The sequence below is a fragment of the Xiphophorus maculatus genome, chromosome 4 (genome assembly GCF_002775205.1).
Source record: "Xiphophorus maculatus strain JP 163 A chromosome 4, X_maculatus-5.0-male, whole genome shotgun sequence".
NCBI classification, from domain to species: domain Eukaryota; kingdom Metazoa; phylum Chordata; class Actinopteri; order Cyprinodontiformes; family Poeciliidae; genus Xiphophorus; species Xiphophorus maculatus.
In genome coordinates, this window is record NC_036446.1 from 3,941,351 (window position 1) to 3,963,549 (window position 22,199).

At 36.6% G+C, this 22,199-nt stretch overlaps 2 protein-coding genes across 2 annotated transcripts in view; one reads left to right on the forward strand and one right to left on the reverse strand.

The window, feature by feature from the left end:
* Positions 1-22,199, forward strand: part of nav2 (neuron navigator 2) — a 256,802-nt gene that overhangs the window by 7,030 nt on the left and 227,573 nt on the right. The window lies entirely within an intron of this gene.
* LOC102229992 (tripartite motif-containing protein 16-like) lies at positions 17,803-20,362 on the reverse strand. The gene has a single exon (XM_005796635.2). The coding sequence runs from the start codon at positions 20,336-20,338 to the stop codon at positions 18,674-18,676; it is 1,665 nt and encodes a 554-aa protein (XP_005796692.2). The 5' UTR covers positions 20,339-20,362; the 3' UTR covers positions 17,803-18,673.

Genomic DNA, 22,199 nt, shown 5'->3' on the forward strand with positions numbered 1-22,199 from the left:
GGAGTTTGTTAGCATACACTGCAAAAACACTAAACCTCGGCAAGTATTTTTGGTCTATTCTATCATAGTTCACTTGAAATAAGAGAAAAGTAACAAGCAGGTAACTTTTCAGCAAAACTAGGAGATTGTTTTAAGTCAATTAATCTTTAATATTGATTTTTTTAAATTACTAGTTCCACTGGAAGATTATTTAACTTATAACAAGATATTTTTACCATAATAATCTGCCAGGAGAACTAGCTCTGTTCAATCTGTATTAAGAAATTATTTACTTAAAACAAGCTAATAATTTACTTGTAAATTAATTTTGTCTTATTTCAAGTGAACTTAGATAAGTCGGCTAAAAACTAGTCAAAAATTACTTGGTAAGATTTTGTGTTTTTGTGCAACACACTGCAAAAACACAAAAAGTATTTTTTGTGTAGTTTGTAGCACACTAAGACAAAACTAACTTAAAAATAACTTTTCAGCAAGATATAAGAGCTTTTTTAATTGGTCATATTGGCAGATTATTTCACTTATTATAACACATTTTTCCCAGATTAAAAGTGAAATAATCTGGCAGTCAAACTACTTTTTCATCTATATTAAGGAATTATTGACTTAAAACAAGCTTGTGTATTTTGCTGAAAAGTCACTTGTAAATTAGTTTTGTCCTATTTTAAGTGTACTAAGATATTTTTAATAGAAACTAGACGGAAATACTTGGAAGAATTTTGTGGGTTTTTGCAGTGTATTCCTCCGTTTTGCATCAAAATGCAGAAAATAAAAGCAAAATTTCCAAGTCTATAAACAGGAATGAAGAAATGCTTTTGCTGAGAGGTTTTAAAGAACAAACAATTAAAAATATCTTATCTGGTATTAAAATAAGACAAATCTAACCAACAAGCAACTTCTCAGCAAGATTTAGGAGATTAATTTACATCAATAATTCCTTTATATTGACGAAAAAGTACAGAAAAGGCAAATTATTTCACTTATAATTATAATCTTATTTTTAATTAATACTTGTTAGTTATTGTTGTCTTATTTAAAGTTTAAGATGTTAGTAATAGGAACTAGACAAAAATCTTAGTAAGATCTTGTGTTTTTGCAGTGCAAATCCTCAAACAAAGATCAATTTCTCCCCTGGCGTTAAGGATTAGTTTAAATAAAAGCCGTGTGATTTTTTAAAATTTATTTTTCTCCACTCATCTGCGTCTCTCGCTAATTAAAGCTACAGAATAAAACCAAACCAAACAGTCATTAACGAGCGATTAGCGAGGAAATAAATACATAATTTCCAGTCGCTCTTTTTGAGCAATCAGTGTCAGATTTCTGTTCAATAATCAATTCCTGTCTGCAAAATGGATTGGTTTTTATCTGAAAGATTCAGAAAGTGTATTCTTTCTCTCTCTCTTTTTTTTTTACAGCTTGTGTTGTTAAAATAATGTGATCCCAACTGTTTTCTGACTAAACCCACTGAGAGGCGTTAAAAAAGACCAAGAAAAACACAGAAAAACGCCAAACGCTGTGTGAAATCTCACCATATGTTTGCCATTTGTGGTGCAGTTTGATTCGGCTTCCAGAAATAAAACCAATCAAAAGCGGCTCAGTAACGTTGGGTTGAATCTTTCATTGGGTCTCTCAAGGCTTCCTGGGAGTCCAGGCTTTGTTCACGCTGCAGCTTTTCTTGGCTGCTCTCTCAATAAATTAATCATGTTCATCCAGACCTGCCGTTCAGCTTCAGGTTCATTCTTATAAACAAAAAACAAAAATGAATTCAGAGGACCAGATCTGCTCAGAACGTGAGATCAAACGTCGCTGTTGTTTTTATTTAGACGTATTATTGTTTACAAAAGAAGATTTTAACTTTATGAAGCATGTTTAGATGCTTTCCTACATATTTTGATATGATTATTGCATCCACACTGCAAAAACACAAAACTTTACCAAGTATTTGTTTGGAGTTTCTAATTCCTTAAGATGCTTGAAATAAGACAAAACTAACTTAAAAGTAACTTTTCAGTGGCATAAAATATTTTTAATGAGGAAAAAATGTCTTGTTTTAACTGAAATAATTGACCAATTGAACTCGTACTTTATCTATATTAAGAAGTTACTTATGTAAAACATTTATTCATTTATTGCTGAAATGTTGAGTTATTTTAGTTTTTTAAAGTGTATTACGATATTTGCAGTAGAAACTAGATTAAAATAAGTTTCTATTTTTGCAGTGTATAATTTTTGACATTAAATTTGATTTACTGCAACGAAAAACTTTAAAGTTTTGCTGTAAAGCTGTTTTTTTATTTATTTACATTATTTTTTATTTAGCATAGGTGAAATAATCTCCCAGTTGAACAAGTTATTTGTCATCAATATTAGCGAATTACTGATTTAAAAGAAACTCCCACATCTTGCAGAAAAGTAACTTACAATAAAATAAAAGTGATTTTATATTTTAGGAATCACAACAATGGTTGTATTTTTCTCTCTTTCCTGCTTTTGGGCTGATTTTGTTCATATTAAACTTTTATTTTGGGCTGAAAGTATTTATTATGGAGAGGAAATTATAAACAATGTTAAATAAAAATGAGTTTCAGATGTTTTTAGGTGAATCTGTCACTGAATCAGTTTTATTTATTTGTTTTGGCTGTTTTATTTTGAATATTTAAAATATCTTCCAGTTCCAGTGTTAAGTGTTTTTGTACAAAATTAAAGTTTATTAGTTTTTAGAGCTACTTTATTAGCATTAATATATCATTAATATGTTCCTTGAAAATAATATTTATATTTAATTTGATAAATATTAATATTTATTACAGTAAATATGACAATATTTTGTTGGATTTGCCTACTTGTTTCATTTTTATGTGGACGTTAGTTTTTTAAGTGTATAAAAATATTTATAGTCGTGTGGCCGACGAGGTTTTATGGACTTCAGTTAATGCCGTTTAAATCAGAAGACATGAGTCAGCACTCGTTTTTTACACTCGTTTACACACGATAAACGAGTGTGAAGATCATTAAATAGTGAATAAAAGTGAAGAAAAAAGATATTTTAAAACTCGATAATTTAAAAGGGCAGTACTATGTAAAAATTACGTTTATCTTTAGCGTTATGTTGTGTTTTAATGTTTTTCCTTCATCAAAAACAAACATGGAGTGTCACATTTATATTTTTATGCCTGATTGAGAAATCATTTAATCTCCATGGCAACCATTCATCGCCTGAGTGGACTTAGCCCCGCCTCAAAGGACGAAGCTCCTCCTCTCAGCTGCAGTTCCCAAACTTCAGAGCTTCTTTCTGCTTCACAGAGCCGCTCTGCCTCACTCAGCTCCTTCAGACTAGCCAGCAGCAGTTAGCAAACACCTGGCGGAGCTCACTACAGGAGCTACTTCTGAGAGTAAAGCTGGTAAAATGTTGTTAAAGGGTTAATAGAGGAGCCATTATGGGATGACTTCCTGGAGGCGGAGTTTCAGAAAGAACAGGAGTTTTTAAAGAGACAGAGACCCAATTTCAAGGCGTACAGTTATGAAGTAAAATTTCTGGAAGAGATGTGTATAAGACTGACATGACACTGTGATAAACACACCTGTTATGAAAATGAAGGAGTCTTCATGAATGCTTATGACTGTTGTCATGAAGTTTAATTTGGTAAATAATGACACTTTTAATGCAAAGTTATATTGAAAGTTGCATTAAAAGTCAATTAATGAAAGTCAATTAAACTTTTAATGCAAATGGCCAATATTGAATTATTCAGTAAGTTAAAGTTCCATTAAAATGAGCATTAATGTAAGTGTTATTATTTACCGAATGATGCTTCATGACAACAGTCATAAACACTCCTTCATGTTTATCACAGTGTCATGTCTGGTTTATGAAGCCTTTTCAAATAAAGTGTTACTAGATTTCTTTTAAGTCATTTTAGTATAGTTATATCACATTATTGTGCTATAAAATGTGACTATGTGTCTTGAATATTAGTGGTACCGCCCCTGTAGGCCTCCAGTCTTCAGTGATGCAGCATTCGACTCCGGCTCTGAGACGTTTGTTAAACTTGCCGATCCTCCATCTTCTCATCTGTTCGCTTGTTGGCCTGTTGCCTGGATGTGAGAGGCGAGCAGAGGCTGATGATTTGTCATCGACGGGCTTGATTGATTGTGGAAGCCGAGCGCTGTGCGCCGCTGCTATCTGAAACTAATTGAATGTAATATCAGAGCGACGGGTCGGGTGATGACGAATGGCCAGCCCTCTGTGACTCTTTTTTAAACATCAATGATTACAATCTGCAGTAAACATGGTGGTTAGCTGCAGCTTTCCGTTGTGGATCCAAGTGTTGAGCACTTTCCTTTTAGGGTTTGTGGTTGACCTAAACGGATCAGGATGGAGAGCAGGTTCTGGTTCTTTGCGATAGGAGGGGAAATCTAAATGCTTTTCTTGCAAACCAGGCAGCTGCAGAGGAGAGATGGAGGGGATTTATTTTTTTCTTTTTTCCAGAGGACTGTGTTTGCCCAGTCATGCAGCACTGACGAGCCTTGGGAGCGGGGCTTTAAACCGGGGGGAAGGGGAGGCACAGAGGGTGGAGGTCTGAGGCTGGGGGTGGGGGACGGTGCAGCACCACCAGGGTCCCGGTCGGCCCTCCGGAGCCATCTGGCCTCTTCCTGGACCCGGAGGGACGGCGAAGGACAGGTGGCAGGGGCTGTTGGTGTTGACAGGACTTCTGCTTCAGGGCAGAAACGTTGGAGAGGTGGGCCTTATCAAACCTCATCCAAATACAAAATGATTTATCAGCAAAAAAACAAGAAAGTCATTATTTTAGTAATCAATTAATCAATAATTCTGGTGATTAATCGATTAGTCTGACGATTAATCAAATAAAAAAATTACTTCTGACTAATTTCTTCTTGGATTATTATTGGTACAGTGTAGGGCTGCATCTGTTTAATTTTTGGATTAACCAATTAATATTTGGAAAGTAAAATTATATATATTTATTTACATTTACTGTGTGAAGCTAAAGCTTTCACACTTCCAAGATTTTGGGTAAAACATATTTAAAGACAAAGGTTTTATTCATTTTAAGTGCAAAATATACATAATTTGAACAATTTTGGCTTAATTGTTATATTGTTCTTTCAGCAAATGGCCTTTTTTAAACTCTGCAGTTAATGATTGATTTCTAAATTATTATTTCAATAATCAATTATTCATGATTAATCATTTCAGTCCTTACAAGATAAAACCTATCAATTTGTTTGGACATATTTTTCCAGTTACCACAGTTTTAAATTCATCTTCTCATCTTTCACAGTGATAAAACAAACATCTCTGGGTTGAAACTACAAAATGGGACTTTATAATTTATATTTTACACTTTAACACCTTAAAACTCATCTTTAAATCATGAAGAGGCAAAAGTAACCCCAGCAGAAACACCCACTGCTTCCCACTAGGGCTGCAACTAGAAAATAAGTTAATTAAAACTACTTAAAAATAACTTGTGGAGTTCCACACGGTTTAATATTGGGAATTTCAATAAAAACAAAAGCAAATTTTCCCACATAAATTACTTATTTAACATCTTTGTAGGATATATTTTTTTCTCCTTCAGTTTTTGGTCATTTTGTGCCTTTCTGGAAAAACTCAAAGGATTTTCCTGTCTACATTAAGCATTGATATTAAAAAAAAAACCCAGTGTTGTCTGCAGCAGGTTGTGGTTGTCCTGACTTGGACTGCGCTGTAATCCATGTTTCAGGGATGGAGGGGGGCAGCGGCCGGATTCTGGTTCAGTCCGGTTGAGCTGAGACGGTCAGCGGATGAACAGGTGCTTCAGATCGCTCCTGTGGTGATGATGGGATTCCTCCTTTATGACATGGGAATCACATTTATTATCCATGGCAACTTGTAAAGAATAAACAGCAGATTTTAAACAGAGGTGATCGTAAAGACGATTTATATCCTTTTACGGGTTAGAATGGGTGTTTTTGCACAGATCTGTGCTGTAACTAGCTAGTTTATACCAGACTGTGAAGCTCCCCGTGTTACAGAAAGAGAAAAGCAGTTATTACTGCGTACAATAAGCATGTTTTGACTTGTTTGCAAAGTGACAAAAGGAGACAATGGTAAATTGGTGCTACATGGATAAGTCGAAATAGAATTTTGTGAAAATTAAAGCTAAATTAAGTTGATTTATTTAATATTGTTTTTAATTTATGTGTAACATTGAAGCTGGTATTTTTAGTTATTATGCTGTGAAAATCGTTTGCTAATCAATTCTTAAGGTGCAGAACTGATTGGAGGGAAACACAGTAGATAAGTATTTCAGTACCAAATACTGAAACTGCTGTCAGTACTAGCTACTACTAGTTCTAGCTTTCTATGCTACTACCAGTATAGAAAATTACTACCAACTGTCTATGCTAGCAGTAGCTTTCTATGCTTGTATAGAAAGATACTACTAGATTTCTAGTAGTTCTGTGTTACTACTAGTATAGTAGTAGCTTTCTATGTACTTCTATAGTAGTACTTCTACTTGTAAGCTACTACTAGTACTGGCACAGAAAGGTATTACTTGTGTAGAAGTAGCTTTCTATGCTATCACTGCTACTAGCCTTCTATGCTAGCAGCTTTCTATGCTAGTAGTATATTTGATGACGCTGTTGATTATGATTTTCCCATTAGCTGGACCGACTGATCATAATCCCTTTGGTTCCTACGAACCCAAAACCAAAAAATCTTAAAACTGTTTAAAAGTTTTATGTCATTTTATCATCAGATTTACTAACAAATGCACAGGAAGCTACAACTAGCTTTCTATGCTAGTATTTGATGACACTTTTCCCAGTATCTGGATAGAAAACTCATTATGTGTTTGGTTACTATGTGCCCAAAGCAGAAAGATATTAAGACCGTTTATTATTTCAAGTTGTATTATCAAGAGATTCACCAAAGTTATCGCATGTTTTGCTAATATTGTTCAGCTGTAATAAAGCTGATAAAGACTCTCTTCCTGTCATTGATTTCTGAAGCTGCTGAATCAGCAGCAGGATGTCAGATCAGCGTGTTAGGCCGGTTCTACGTGTTAACGTCGTAATCCTTATTCTGCACAAAGACGCCGTTATCTTAAGTCTGCAGAGCATGTTTCCAGTTGAGGCTCCCACACCTTCTTTCCAACTGTGTGTTTTTCATTCCCACACCTTCTTTCCAACTGTGTGTTTTTCATTCCCACACCTTCTTTCCAACTGTGTGTTTTTCATTCCTGTCATCCCATCTTCACTCTAGGAAATACGCTGGAATTCAATTTTACACACCAGGAATTTCAGCTCTGATAAGGACGAATGAAGAGCAGAAAGAAAACGGTTTTCATCTGCAGCAGCAAGTGTGGAGCCACAGTTTCCTCTAGTTCCTCCAGCCAATCTCTCCACAGCCTCTTAACCTCGCCTCCGTTACGGACGCCCCGGCGTAAATCTGCCACGTTTGGAGAGCGACTCAAACAGCGAGGGAAAGGAGCAAACGGTTAGCTTTGTTACAGGAAGCAGAGGAAAACACTCGGTGGAAATCTGTGAAATTTTGCCAAATCCCTGCAGGGATGTGGGAACATAATTGGTACACAGGTGAAAATCGCCGCTGAGGGAACATTTAGAAAATTACTGTTAGCTGAACATTGGATGATGACGTATTTATTTGACAGATTTTCCAGCTCAGAAACCGTTACAGCTTGGATTATGAATAACTTTTAAAAATCATATTCTGCTTTAATTGCTGCAGGATTGATGTTATTTCACAATAGTGTGTTAGGTAGGAAAAAAGGTAGTAAATTTCAACCAAAAAACTAATTTTTGAGTTTAATCTCAGAAATGTTCTGGACAAAACATAAACATTTCTGATTTTGAAATGTCAAAATTTGATTGAAAAAAAGCTCAGAAATTTTGAGATTCTAAGACAATTTCTGAAAAAGCATGTAATTTCTGAGTTTAAAAAGTAAAATTTTGAGATTGGGGGGAAAAACAAGGACATTTCTGAATCACAAAAGTTTAAAATGTTTGACTTTTGAAACTCAAATAATTTTGTTCAAAGACGAAAAGAATTCGTCCTAGAATTTTTGTAGAAAATTTTCTACAAAAAGCAAAACGTTTCTGAGCTTCAAAAGTCGAAAATTTTAAACTTTCGAGATTCAGAAATGTGCTTGTCTTTTGCAAGAAATTTTTTTTATATTAATCTCAGACATTTTCTGAAAAACCCAAGGTAATTTCTGAGCTCAATCAAAAATATATGTGGAAAAAAATTCAAACATTTTGAGATTTATCTCAGAAATATTCTAGGAAAAAAACATGGACATTTCTGAGCTTGTGAAGTCGAACCTTTGACTTTTGGAAATTGTCAGAGTTTCAAATTTCAAAAATATTCAACTTTTTGAGCTCAGAAATTTCCACGATTTTTTTCTAGAGAATTACTGAAATTAATTTCTGAGTTTTTGGTGGAAATTGACTTTTTTCCTAATTGCCCAAATATGCCGTTTTATGTTGACTCTAAAAACTTTTCAACTTCTTAAAATTTCAGGTATACTTAATTTCTGGATGTAACAGCATTTGTGTAAATGTGATATTTATATTTACTACCATGAATCTTTAGCATGTTGTGTCCCCTGCTGTAGCTGAACACTTTAATTCCTATGAGAGTGCTAAGCTAAGCTAAGCTAAGCTAAGCTAAGCTAGGTGCTGAATCAGATGTTTCTCCCGGTTTCAAACACTCCGTCGGGGAAACTAAATGGCCGCTGAGGTCACACACAGGTCAACGTCTCTGTACCGGTGTTCCGTACTTAGCGGGAAAATAATAAACGAGCTGAATAAATATGGATTTAATTTTTTAATCGTAATGGCAGTTGTGTCAAATTGTTCCAACAGACAACTAATGCGTTGCTTTGTGTGCTGTTGTAACGCCAGAGCTACAGCTGAGTGAACAAATTGTTCTTTATGGGTCAGTAGTTTCACACAATGAATGCTAATGAGGTGAAAACAGTCGATGAAATCAAGCAGGTTTCTTCATTTCATGATTCAGCTTCAATTTCAACAAGCACAGCTGCAGCGTTTCCATATTTTATTAACTTTTCTACCTTTTGTCACATCAAAATCAGATGGTAAATGTATTTAAATGGGATTTCCTGTGAAGCAGTTCATAATTGGGGAGAGAAAGGAAAATAATAAATAGTTTCTGTTTTCTCCAGATAAAAATCTGAAGAGTTTTTCCTGCATTTGTATTCAGCCTAAAACATTTATGCAACATTTATACAACATTTATACGACTTCACTGCAGTTACGCCTGCAGGTGTTTTGCTTTTTCATCCGATTAATCGCCAGAGTAATTGGTGCATTAATCAATAATTAAAATTATTTAGTTGCAGCCCTATATTTTGTCAATCAGAGTAATCGATTAATCATCATTATAGTTGATTAATCATCAGAGTAACTGATAAATTAATCGCTAACTAAAATAATCTTTAGTTGCAGATCTATATATTGTCATTATTAATCTTAAAAATTAAATTAATAAAATTGTGAAAGCAGAGTTGGGTAGTAACTAGTTACATTTACTCAGTTACACTTGAATAAAATGCACTTTTACTACACTGTACCTTTTTACTTGAGTAATTTCATTTTGAAGTATCGCTGCTTTTACTTGCGTAAAGTTTCTGTATTTTCTACCCACTGAATGAAAAACATGTTTTAACCAAAAATCCACCAGGCTCAGACACACACCTGCAGTTTCTGTTAAAGTTTTCTAACTTTTTTATTTACAGAAACTAATTTGGAAAAAAAATTTGTGGCCTGATTTTGTTATTTTTTGTTATTTATATGGATTATTGTCATTTTTGTCCTTAAAATACCAAAATAACACTTAATTTTATATTTTGATGATGTAATTTTTAAATATTAATTGATTCAGTAATTGAGTAAACTTTTTACCGAATACTTTTTTACTTTTACTCCAGTAATTTCTTGAATAGCTACTTTTTAATTTTACTTGAGTAAAAATAGGTTGAAGTAGAGCTACTCTTACCTGAGTAGTTTTTTGGTGCTCTGCCCACATCTGAGTAAAAGTAAAAGTTCAGTATTGCTAAAAGTAAATTTTTCAAAAAAAGTTACTCAAGTAAATGTAACTAGTTACTGCCCACCTCTAGCTTTATGCATGCAGGAGAGACCGTCCTCCTCAGTTACAAACATTAACGAGTTTCACCACTAAGCTGCATCCAGTCGCCGTTTTCACTCCTCCTCCTTTTCCATGACAACCCCCATCGCTAGTATCACTTACACGCGTAATCAATACGCGCTCTCTGCTGCTATTGATCCGGGGACGGCGTGTGCTCAGCTGCTGGGGCCGAGGAGCCAGAAACGGACGGTTGATCAGCAGCACCTGGTTCTGCTCTCCAGCATGGAGGAAACGCAGCGAGATTAAGGAAGACTGCAAACATCAAAGCCTTGTTGGTTTATACAGGAACTGTTAATGAGCGGTTGTTAGGAAATCAATTTGCTGCAGGTCAACAGCTTCATTTGATGCTGTAATGAAGTGTTTAATTGAAGTGTAATACAGAACATAATGGATAAATGAAAGTATATGTAGCTTTTAATTGACAGTCGGAGGATGTTTAAATTAGAGCCGTGATGTTCTGCAGTAAAAGATCAGAATTGAAAGGCAGCTCAAAATAATTTGAATTAAAAGTTACCAGAGTGCTATAAAGATAATTTATTCTTATTGATAAACTAAACATGAAGGCCTATTTAATTTAAACGGCTGCATTCATAATAATCTATTGCCATAAATATTTTTAGTCTCCACAGTTTATTTTATTAAACTTTTAATTAAAAGTAGCAATTGTTTTATTTCAAATTTGCTGCATATTTTCGTTACATTAAACTCAGCTCTTCCCAAACTACAGGTGTTTCCACACCTGATAGTCCGGTAGACTCGGTTCGACTGGGGAACAAAAACATTTGTTACATTTTCAGCTGCTGCCGTTTCGCTTTCACACAACATCGTGTCAAACAAACCCAACACTTTGAGAAACATGTTCCCCTTCTCGCCTGTGGGGGCGCTGCAGCAAGAACCATTGAAGGAAACAACAGAAAAACCTCTGAAGAAGACGCTGAGCTCAACTTCCTTCTTCACAAAATGTAAACAAAAATGGAGTAGCGTCAGAATTTTAGTGGTTGCAAGTTTAGAGAAAGATTCATCTCAAAATTTCAGTTTTTTCTGGAAAATTTCCAACTTTTGAAACTCAGAATTTCCAAAAGTTGAACATTTTTAAGTTTTTTTTCTTGAAAATTTCTGGATTAATCTAAAACATTTTTTGTTTATTTTTCCAGCAAATTTTAACTTTTCAAACTCAGAATTTTTTGAGAAACATTTATTAAATGTATCTTTTTTTCTGTCAAATTTGTGACTTTCAAGCTCAGACATTTTCCTGTTTTTTCTTGAACATTTCTCACGCTAATCTAAAAATTTCAGAAAATTTTTTGTCAGAAATTTTCTTCTATTTTTTTCTCTATCTCCAATGGTCCTAATCATAGGTGTGAGACAATTCATCGTTTAAAAAAAATAAAAATAAACAAGTCACTAAAGACACCACCTAAATTCAGTGTGTACTCATAAATCTTGTGCTAATTAAAATTAGACGTAAAATTTTCCAAACTGAAGTCCGACTTCTGGCAACTCCTCCTGCTAGTGACGTTTAATTTGCAGTACATAGGGACCGGAAACTGAAACTGCATTCTTGTAATTGAATTACGTTTCATTTTATCTCCCTTTTCTGGACACATTACCGTCTGTCAGAACCAGTCAGTATAACCAAATCAAATCCAATCTGATGCGTTTGCAGCTGATTGATTCCTGCACGGTGTAATTAAATTGTTGCTGTAGCCGATAAGAACCATGACTGCTTAATGTTGTAGGACGAGAGGTGACCCAGTATCATGGGAGCATCGTCCCACTGACAGATGAGATGTGGGACTGGGATTAGTGGAAAGTGGCTTTCTATTTTATCTTCATGTTTTAAAGATTAGGTTCAAGGTGTTAAAGAGTAAAATTTAAATTATGTGAAAAATGAGAAGTTTTATTAAAAATTGTTGGAATTGAAGAATATGTCCAAGCAAACTGAAAGCTTTTATCTTACGGCTGAAACGATTAATCAGATTCAGTGTGATTTATCGGTTATTAAAATAATCAATTAATCACACTAATAAGCTAATTTATTAATTGATCAATTGTTAACTGGAGTAAACAGACAAAAAAAAGCTAGTTGCTGAAAAAACAGCACACTCAGAATAGTAATTAAGCCAAAACTGTACCAAAAATATTCATTTTGATTTAAGATAAAAACCCAACCTGTAAATGTATTTTATAACTCCTCAAGCAGAATAGTCTTAACTTCACCGATTCAAATTCTGTAAATAAAATCTCTTTTCAAGCACTTTTTCTTATCCAATTACTAATCAGTTAATACAAAAATTAATGAATAGATTGTTGTTTGTGTACGAAGAAGTCCAGCAGAAAGGTCTGAACTTTTCACAGAAATATTTTTTAGCCGCAGATGAATCATTTACTGCAAATCATAGAGTTTACTAAAGGAATGCATTTTGGCAATTAAATGTTTATCACTAAAATAAGGAATTTAATTATTTGCATCTTTTAATGTATAAAAAACCTTTACATGAAGAATCTGTAGAATTTCAAAATTTTTTAATTGTCAGTTAATTGATTAATTGATATCTGAAATAATTGCTAGTTGCTGCCCTGTATTGTCATTTTGAAGCATTTTCAGTACATTACTATGAAATTACAATTTAGACAGATTTCCATCTTTTCCCTCTGAGTGTCCAGTTTCCTCTGAGAGCTTAATGAGACTTTTCAAGCTCCATAAGGTGGAGATAAGATGATCCTTGGACTTTAGTGTGAAACACGCGTTTCTCTCTTATATCTTGTGCTGATGGTTTCTTTTTGTCCTCTAAAGGCAGGAGGTGCTTGTTGCAGCTGGGGTCACCAGCATGAGTTGCAGTAATTCAATCTTACCTGTTAACAGGCCTGTAGCTCGTAATCTGATGAAGCGCCTCGAATACTCACTGTAAACGCTTTAAAAAGACATTAAATGGCTTTTGTTAAATCCACAATGTGATTTGACATTTAGAGGTTTTACGTATGGATGTGTTTATATGAACAGTGATCACAGTCAGATCTATAAAGAGCGGGTAAAGACGCTGATCAATACCCGTCACAGTCCAGTTGATCAAATATTTATCCAGGAAGAGGGAGGAGAATAGACTTCCTGTCGGCTCAAACGAGCCGCGTCTCCTCAGGTTGTCCTGCCAGAAGAAAAGGTTTTATCAGGTCAATTCATAGACTTCGGTACGGAAGAATATCAGGGCCACTGGGACAGAAAAATAATTGACTTTTAAGTTCAGAAGGTGGAAGTCTGAATTGTGAGGAAAAGATAAAATTCGAATGAAAAAAATACAATTCTGAAGAAAAATAAATTCTGGGAAAAAAAGTCAGAATTCTGAAAAAAAAATCTAAGAAAAAACAAAGGAATTCTTAAAAAGATTTTGTCTATTTTTCTATAGGAAATGGAATCTCTGCTTACAGTCGAACGTCTTGTGTACCTGTAGCTTTTTAGAAAGCTGTGTCTTTTTAAAACAATGTTGTAGAGACACTTGTTCTTATAATATAATCCTGTCCACACCTGATGGGTTTAAGAAAAGTAAAACCCGCTGAATTACACTAATCAGTGATGTTGTATCATGCCACACCCATAGGGGGCAGTGTAGCATTAAGCTAACATCTGTCAGACAATCACAATCCTTCAAAACAACCACGACTTCCTGGTAGGAATTAAACATGGAGCCATTCAGCAGGATTTTAAAGAGGATGTATTGTCCAAAATTGACATTTTGCACATTTTTATTCTTCCATTTGGATTTCTTCTGCTTTTAAAAACGGCCCAAGCGCTTAAAAAAACTACAACAATAAAAACAGCCTCTGTGTACATAAGTTAATATTTTTTGGTGTCTGGAAAATGAGCCGTTTCAAAAGCCTCCAGAATGTAACGCCACAAATCGGCAGACGCAGATTTAGACAGATTTCCATCTTTTTCCTCAGTGTCCAATTTCCAGACCTTTTCTGAGCTTAATGAGAATTTTGAAGCTCCATAAGGTGGAGATAAGATGATCCTGGGACTTTAGTGTGAAAGTCCCAGGATTGCTAGGTAACGGGTTGCCCGTTACCTAGCAACGGGTTACCCGCTACCTAGCAACCCAAGCGAAGCCCAGCCCCTTTGCCTAGCAACCAGCACGGTTGGTCAGCTGGTTTTCACCACTGTATGCGCTGCACAAAGCCAGCTCGAAAAAACAAGTGTTTTGTTGTTGCTCTTCAGAAACCACTAGCTTCATTCCTGTTGGTTGTGCAGGAGGCTCCACTTCCTCTCTTCAAAGACGTAAGGTTGTACAGTTGCGTATCTGGCCAGCAGCAGCTTATTTGAATTTAAATAGACCAGATGCCCTAAAAAGACTAAAATCTCATCATCTAAGAATAATTTTGTGCAAAAAAAAAGTAATTAACATGTTTTGTTCCTCCCATAAACCCAATAGCTCACCTATAAATATAAGTTATCAAAATTTCTCTACATTATTTTCTCATTCTGAAAATGTAACTCTGATGAACTGACGTTCAAATCTTTAATTTTGAGCTTTAATCTAATTAATTTTCATTAACTTCCTTTATTGTGCAACGCTTGGCTGCTTTGTTTTCCAACCTTCCACAATGATGTTTAGTCAAGCAGAAAGAAACACATTAGCAGCTCCTCCTCCTACAAGATCCACCCACAGCACACATGATGATAACAACATGTTAATTTCTCTGTCTGGAGCCTCGTCTCTCTCTCGAATTGCCCCACATTCTGGGGAAGTTCCTGTACATTTGCACATTTATCTGCGTTTTCCTCTTCACTCCTCCTTTTCCAACAAGTTTAATGATGTTTGAGTCGCTGGGATAATTCACTGCTCTCCCATTGACTGTCAGCTTCCAGCTGTTTCGGCTGCTGGCAGGCGGTTCCTAAACGCTCTTACGCCAACAGTTCCTGGCTCGCTGAGCTGTGACTCCAGCAGAAAGGGGGCATTGGAGGGCGGAGGAGCTGCTGTTAGCGGACTGAAGGTTCTGGCTGCAGTGATAAGAGACTGATAGGGAGCTGCTGGTGCGGACGAGTTGGACACCTTGATGCATTGCTGAGCAGGAGCTGAGAGGCAACATGCTGATGATTCAGAGATTAATGTTCTGACTGTGTTCAATAAGCAGGTGTTGGTTTTGTACAGACACCAGATTCTGGCTGAAACATATTTTACAGAGCAGGCAAAGCGAAACGTAGCAGCTTGTTCAGTTCTCATGTTGCTGTGCCTCCCACTAATATTGAAATATTATGAATCACTTTTTTAAAGTGGGACCTATTAAACAAAATTCACATTTTGTATATTTTTATGCTTCCATTTGGGTCTCTACTGCTTCTAAAAACAACCCAATAGCTTTTTTTAAAAAAAAAAAACAACAACAACGAAACACCGGGTTTTGGCAATAAGTTGATGTTTTTTGGTGTCTGGAAAATGAGTCGTTTCAAAAACCTCCTGAATGTTCAAAGATGTGTGATTGCATATGAATCATTATTGCAATCTGTATTTTAATTGTGCAAACTAAACTAAATTAAAACAAATCGGCACACACTACCCGTTACTTAGCAACCACAGCAGAGTTCTACTGTTACCTAGCAACTCAAACGTAGCTCCAGCATGTCTGGACAGCTGGTTTTACCTCTGTAGGTAAAAGAAAAGTGTTTTATTGTTGACTTACTATCCAGAAACCACTTGGTGGTTGTGCAGAAGGCTCCACTTCTGCTTTTCAAAGATGTATGGTTGTACAATTGCGCATCGGTTTGCCGACATTTTCACGTGCGATTACAAACGTTCAGTTGGGGTCCGTGGGCTCGATATGAAACTTCCTCTCCATATTTTTCTTATTTAACTCTACCTATTCAGTAACTATGCCAGTAATCATCCTCCCCAGGATGTAAGCACTTTTTTTGTCAGATTCTCCTTATTTCTTGTGTTCATTCTAGTTCCTGGTTTCTGCGTTTCCGGCTGCCTTCGTAAGCTTTTTGAGACTTTAATAAACTACTCACTCTCCATTCAGCCTACTTGTTTCGTTCATAACTGTTTCTTTCCTAAAATATTACATTTAATTAACCTTTAGGATAAATTAGGTGATGTGGTAAAAATATGCTGAATTGGTGTGGAATTGATTTGTGTTTTTCATTTATAACAAAATGTTTTTTCCATGTTACAAGTGAAATAATCTGCCAGTTGTATTGTTATTATTATTATTATCAATTTGTGAGAAATTAATTATATAAGATAAGCTCCTATATCTTTTAATTATTATTACTTTTAAGTTTTTTTCCCAAATGTTCTAAGATATTTGCACTGGAAACAAAAATATGTGGTAAGATTTTGTGTTTTGCAGTGTAATGTCCCCTTAAACAAAAGTCAAATCCCTCTGTTGGTAATTATGTCTTAAAATGTTTTTAACATATTATATAATAGATATTTGGAAAATAAAGGTTATAATTTATAACAAATCCAAGTTTGCTGCTGACATTTAAAATGTTTTACGATATTTTTGTTTTGTGTTGCAGCCGATAAATTAATACATTTCTGCTAATCAGGCTTAACTTTTTTTCAACAGCAGCCGCTCTGTGTTAATCTACTACAGGAAATTAAATTAAATGTAACTGCAGTTGCATGCAGAATGAGTCTAAGTACTAATGAACTGTAAGGTGCAGTACGCTGAGCTGATATGTGTGTCAATATATTATGTTGTAGCAATCGATTGCTGCAGAGATTTTCTGCACCTGCCACATTTGGCTGCATCCATAATGCAAATGAGTTTCTCTTGGTGTTTCCACGTCTTAATTTTTGACTAGAATAAGCACTTTGGACAGAATTTTACCAAAGATCTGTGAGAGCAGCCTGCAGGCAGGTGAGTTTTATCAGAGCCACAGCTTCCTGTTTGTTTGTGTGAACGGCTGGAAGAAGGTGGGGACATTTATCAAGAGGGAAGCTTCCAGGGGTCAGCGCGCCGTCCAATTCTTCTCTAATGAAGAACACAGCTGAACCAATCAGAGCTCTGTTGCTCTGAGGCAGCCAATCAGGCTGGTGAGGTTGTGCAGGATTGATGAGGGGAGCGAGTCCTGATGAAGGATCGCCATAAGCCGGCAGAGATAACGCTCCGCTCAATGGAAATGCAATAAAGCCTGAATGTAGCTCGGTGTTGGCTGGTTGATAACAGACGTGCAGCAGGAAGCGCTGAAATGCAGCGCGAGACTCCAGAGCTTTACATGTAAAGCAGCAGTGAAAATAGGACGATGTGTGAATGTAAGCAGACAAAGAGTGAGCCGATCATTCATTTTATCCTATAAAGAAGAGCTATTGAAGCCCTGCTGCCAACAGAGCAAAGATTGTACTCTGGTTTAAATCAAATCAATGCGACTAAAGAGAAACTCGTGGATGAGTTTCTCTACATCTTGCTGAGACATTTATCCTCCAATCCTGGAAATGATGTTCAGGTGGCAGAAGGCCGACTTTGTAACTGTCATTATGTGACTCTAAAGGTCAGAGTTCAGCCTGATCTCTAGTTTCCAGCTGTAATAAATGAAGCTGTGCATTGACTCTATATCGCTCCAAAGATAATAACTCCAGTTTTGTTTCTGTTCAGTTGGAGAAAGTTTGGCACATCCACACATTTATCTGTTGTAAGCATTTATTCAGTGACTGGATGGTCCAGAGTCACCTGGTGACATCGTAATGTAGAGCTGTGTGTCATCCACAGAGTTATTCAAACATTTCCTCCAGCTCCAATTCCTATACCTCTAACTGAAACATTAGTGCTTTAAAATGTCCAGACATTCCAGTGTCTTCCAATAAACTCATTCATAACATCCAAATCTCTAGTATCTTGTACCACATTCTCTCCAATAGAGCTTTAATAACAAACATTGAATATATAAGAAATTAGACTACTATGCTGACAGAGGAAACTTCAGTAGATTCAGATTGTACTCAATCAATTTATTAACCTGTAATGTTGAAAGACTTCAGGACCTAAATCTGGGTTTTTCTTTCACTCTGGGCATAAACAAAATAATCTGGAAACTTTAACTTAAATAATCAATCTTAGACAAGTGAACATGCTTTGCAAAATACTTTTCCTTAACACTTATTTCTTTGTAATTGGTTATCACACTGAATAAAACACATAACATAGCTTCACAAACTTCAGCTAGTGAGAGGGAAACCAGAAGGGCAAAATAACCCTCGAGTGAAACAGACTCTTTTGACGTAAAAAAACCATTTATGAATCACATTATGGGGGGAGGGGCTGTGATTGTTCATGCCGCCCCCACAAACTGCTGTCCTGGGCGGTTGCCCATGTCACCCATATCAGAAACCGCTACTGTGTGGAGAAATATTTCTGTCATGTCAGAATAAAAGAAAATATCAGCAGAGATTTCCTTTATGGCTCCTGGAACACAGAGATTTACATTTACACCAGAAAAATAAACAGAACAGCAGAGGCATCAGAACAATGAATCCTGATCTATCTGGGTTTCCAGAACTCTGCAGAGGATCCAGTACCAACCCAAACTCCAGCCAGTAGCGGTTCAGTGAATGTGGTCTGGACTCTGTGGAGGAGAGTCATGGTTTCAGTGATGCTGTAGAAGGACAGAATACCTGCTCTGTGGTCCAGGTACACTCCGACTCTGGAGGAAACTGGACCTGAGATGGGGGTCCAGATGTTGTTGTGACCAAAACTAAAACTGTTTTGGGAACACTCTAAAGCCCACGATTTGTCATTACATCCAAATCCACATTCATTCCCACATCCTGCTCTGCTGATAGTCTTGTATGCAACTGATATATAAACACATGTCCCACACCTCTCCACCTCCCAGTAACAACGTCCAGTCAGACTCTCTCTACTCAGAACCTGCCACCAATTAGTGAATCTGTCTGGGTGACTAGAATAAGACTGACGTTGACTCATCAGTTTCACCTTCCTGTTCCCCTCTGATAGTCCCAGCTCTGTGTGTACTGTGTTTGGATCCAAAATGATTTCACATGAATATTTTAGGAATCCAGCTCTGCTCTTTGGTTCTGGTTCTGACAGTAAAACATCCACCTCAGTGACCATCAGTGAGATGTTTGTCCATGAGTCTCTCAGGACGTCCTGTAGTTTCTCTCTGAGCTCTGACACAGCTGCTGTCACGTCCTCAAAGTGTCTCAGAGGACGGATGTTGATGCTGGATGAGTGTGTAGACTCACTGAGTGCTGGCAGTGAGGGGTAGTTGAGGAGAAACTGGTTGTGATCCTCTGTGTGTGAGAGCTGCTCCAGCTCAGCGTCTTTCCTCTTCAACTCAGGGATCTCCTGCTCCAGCTTCTCCTGAACATCTTTGACTCGACTCACTTCAGTTTTCTGCTGGGATCTGATCTGCTGCTTCACATCAGAGCTTCTTTTCTGGAGGAGACGGATCAGCTCAGTGAAGATCTTCTCACTGTCCTCCACTGTTTTATCAGCAGAGCGATTGATGGCCTCCACCTCCTGTTGAAGCAGCTTCACATCTTTCTCTCTGTCCTGGATTCTCTGCTGGATGTTTCCTCGTCTCTCCTCCAGCTCTCTCTGCCTCTCAGTCCTTTCTACTGCAGCTGAGACTGTGTCATGACCTTTATGTTCCTCCATTAAACAGATGAGACAGATGCACTTCTGATCAGTGCGGCAGAACATCTTCATCACCTCATCATGCTTAGAGCAGATGTTCTCCTGGAGGTTCTTGGACGGCTCCACCAGCTTGTGTTTCTTAAAAGCAGCTGAATCATAATGAGGCTGAAGGTGTTTCTCACAGAAAGAGGCCAGACAGAATAAACAGGACTTGATGGCTTTCAGTTTTCTTCCAGTGCAGAAATCACAGGCCACATCTTCATGTCCAGCATAGCGGTGGTCAGCAGGAGCAGCTTGAAGTCCAGTCTTCTTCAGCTGCTCCACTAAAGCTGCTAGCATGGTGTTCTTCTTTAGCACAGGCCTCGGTATGAATGTCTCCCTGCACTGAGGGCAGCTGTGGATCCTCTTGCGATCCTCTTCATCCCAGTGGGTTTTAATACAGTTCATACAGTAGCTGTGTCCACAGGATGTAGTCACCGGATCCTTCAGTAGATCCAGACAGATCAAACAGGAGAACGTTTCTCGGTCGAGCTGATTCTGCTCCATTTCTGGTTTCAGTCACAGTGACTGTGTGAGTTTCATTTCCTGAAAACAGAAGTACGTTTGAGCTCTTACCTGTAAATCACGTGTCAGTGCAAATGGGCTGCAGCCAATCAGCTTTCACCTTCAGCAGACTTTGGATCAACTCAGCATTAAGGCGTGTTTAACAGCAAGAAGAACAGAAAAATCAGCCTTAGGGAAAGTCTGGAAGATGATTAACTGACTCAATGTTTTAAGGAGGGAATCTGATTATCCTATTTTAGAGATGTAACAACAGCAATCAATCAATCAATCAAGTTTATTTATATTGCACATTTCAAGAACAAGGTAGTTCAAACGCTTTATATCATAAAACCATTTTTAAAAATCATAAAAATATTATACAGTCACCAATTGTGAAACCAGTAACAAGCATTACATTTTGTTAAGTACCATCATCAAAATCATCAAAACACATCAACTAAATTGATCAATGTTTCATCTGCTACTAATCAAAATTAACTCTATCCCGGTGGGTTGTTAGTCTAGATTTGAAGGAACTCAGTGTTTCTGCTGTTTTACAGTTTTCTGGAGGTTTGTCCCAGATTTGTGATGCATAGAAGCTGAATGCTGCTCCTCTATGTTTGGTTCTGGTTCTGAGGATGCAGAGTAGAACCAGAACCAGAAGACCTGAGAGGTTTGATAAAACAGCAGCAGATCTTAATGTATTGTGGTGCTAAGTTGTTCAGTGATTTGTAAACTAATAGTATTTAAAAGTTTACTCTCTCAGTGGAAGGACTTTAGAACTGGTGTGATGTTCTCTACATTCTTGGTTTTAGTCAGAACAGCAGCAGCAACGTTGTGGATCTGATTGATTTTTTTTTAGGCAGACCTGTGAAGACACTGCCGTAGTAATCAATGTGACTAAAGATAAGTGCAAGGATGAGTTTCTATAATGCTGAGACAGTAGTCCTCTACTCGAAATGTTCTTCAGGTGCAAGAAGGCTGACTTTGTAATTGACTTTATGTGGCTCTGAAGGTTTATTAACCTGAAGCCCTGAAGGTAAATTATTTAGTACTTAATAATTACATAATCATATGAACCAAAACATAGTTATATGGAAATTTTGGTATTTTATAGACAAAAATTAAAATAATTAATATACTGTAATTATGAAAATGATAAGAGCAGGCAAAATAAGTTTTTTCCCAATTTTTTGTCAGAACTTAAAATTTTAACAAAAACTGCAGGTGTGTGTCTGTGTCTGGTAATATTGTTGTTAAACATGTTTTATTCAGTGGGGAAAGAATCCAGAAATTTTACTTAAGTAAGAGTAGAAATGTTTCATAATGAAATTGCTCAAGTAAAAGTAAAAAGTACAGCATAGAGTAAATGTAACTACCATACTGTGTGTGGATATGCCTAAAATAAAATCTAGTGGAACCAGTTAGTAGTAATCCTACTAAAACACGGTCGTCCATACGGATGCAAAACATGAATAAACGTGCAATTAATTATTGATAAATGATTTTATTTATTAGTTTAAAATTGGTTCCAAACGATTAAACTGTTTTAGTGTTGTAGTTTGTTGTAGTGTTAAACTTTAAGCGGTTCACGATGTAGAAAAACAAAGATGGCGGACAGAGGGGGAAAGTGAAACGGTCCTAACGAGAAGAGAAGGACCTGCTGCAGCAAACAGAAAGGGGCGGCGGCGGACCACTGTCAGTCACATACTTTATTTGGAAATGGGACTTATTGTAAGCACAAGTACTGAGTAGCTGTTAAAATTACATAATCAGACGGACCAAAATATGAAGGTAAGTAGAAATTTGGTATTTTAAGGCAGTGCTCCCCAACCTTTTTAGTGCCGCGGACCGGTTGAGACCG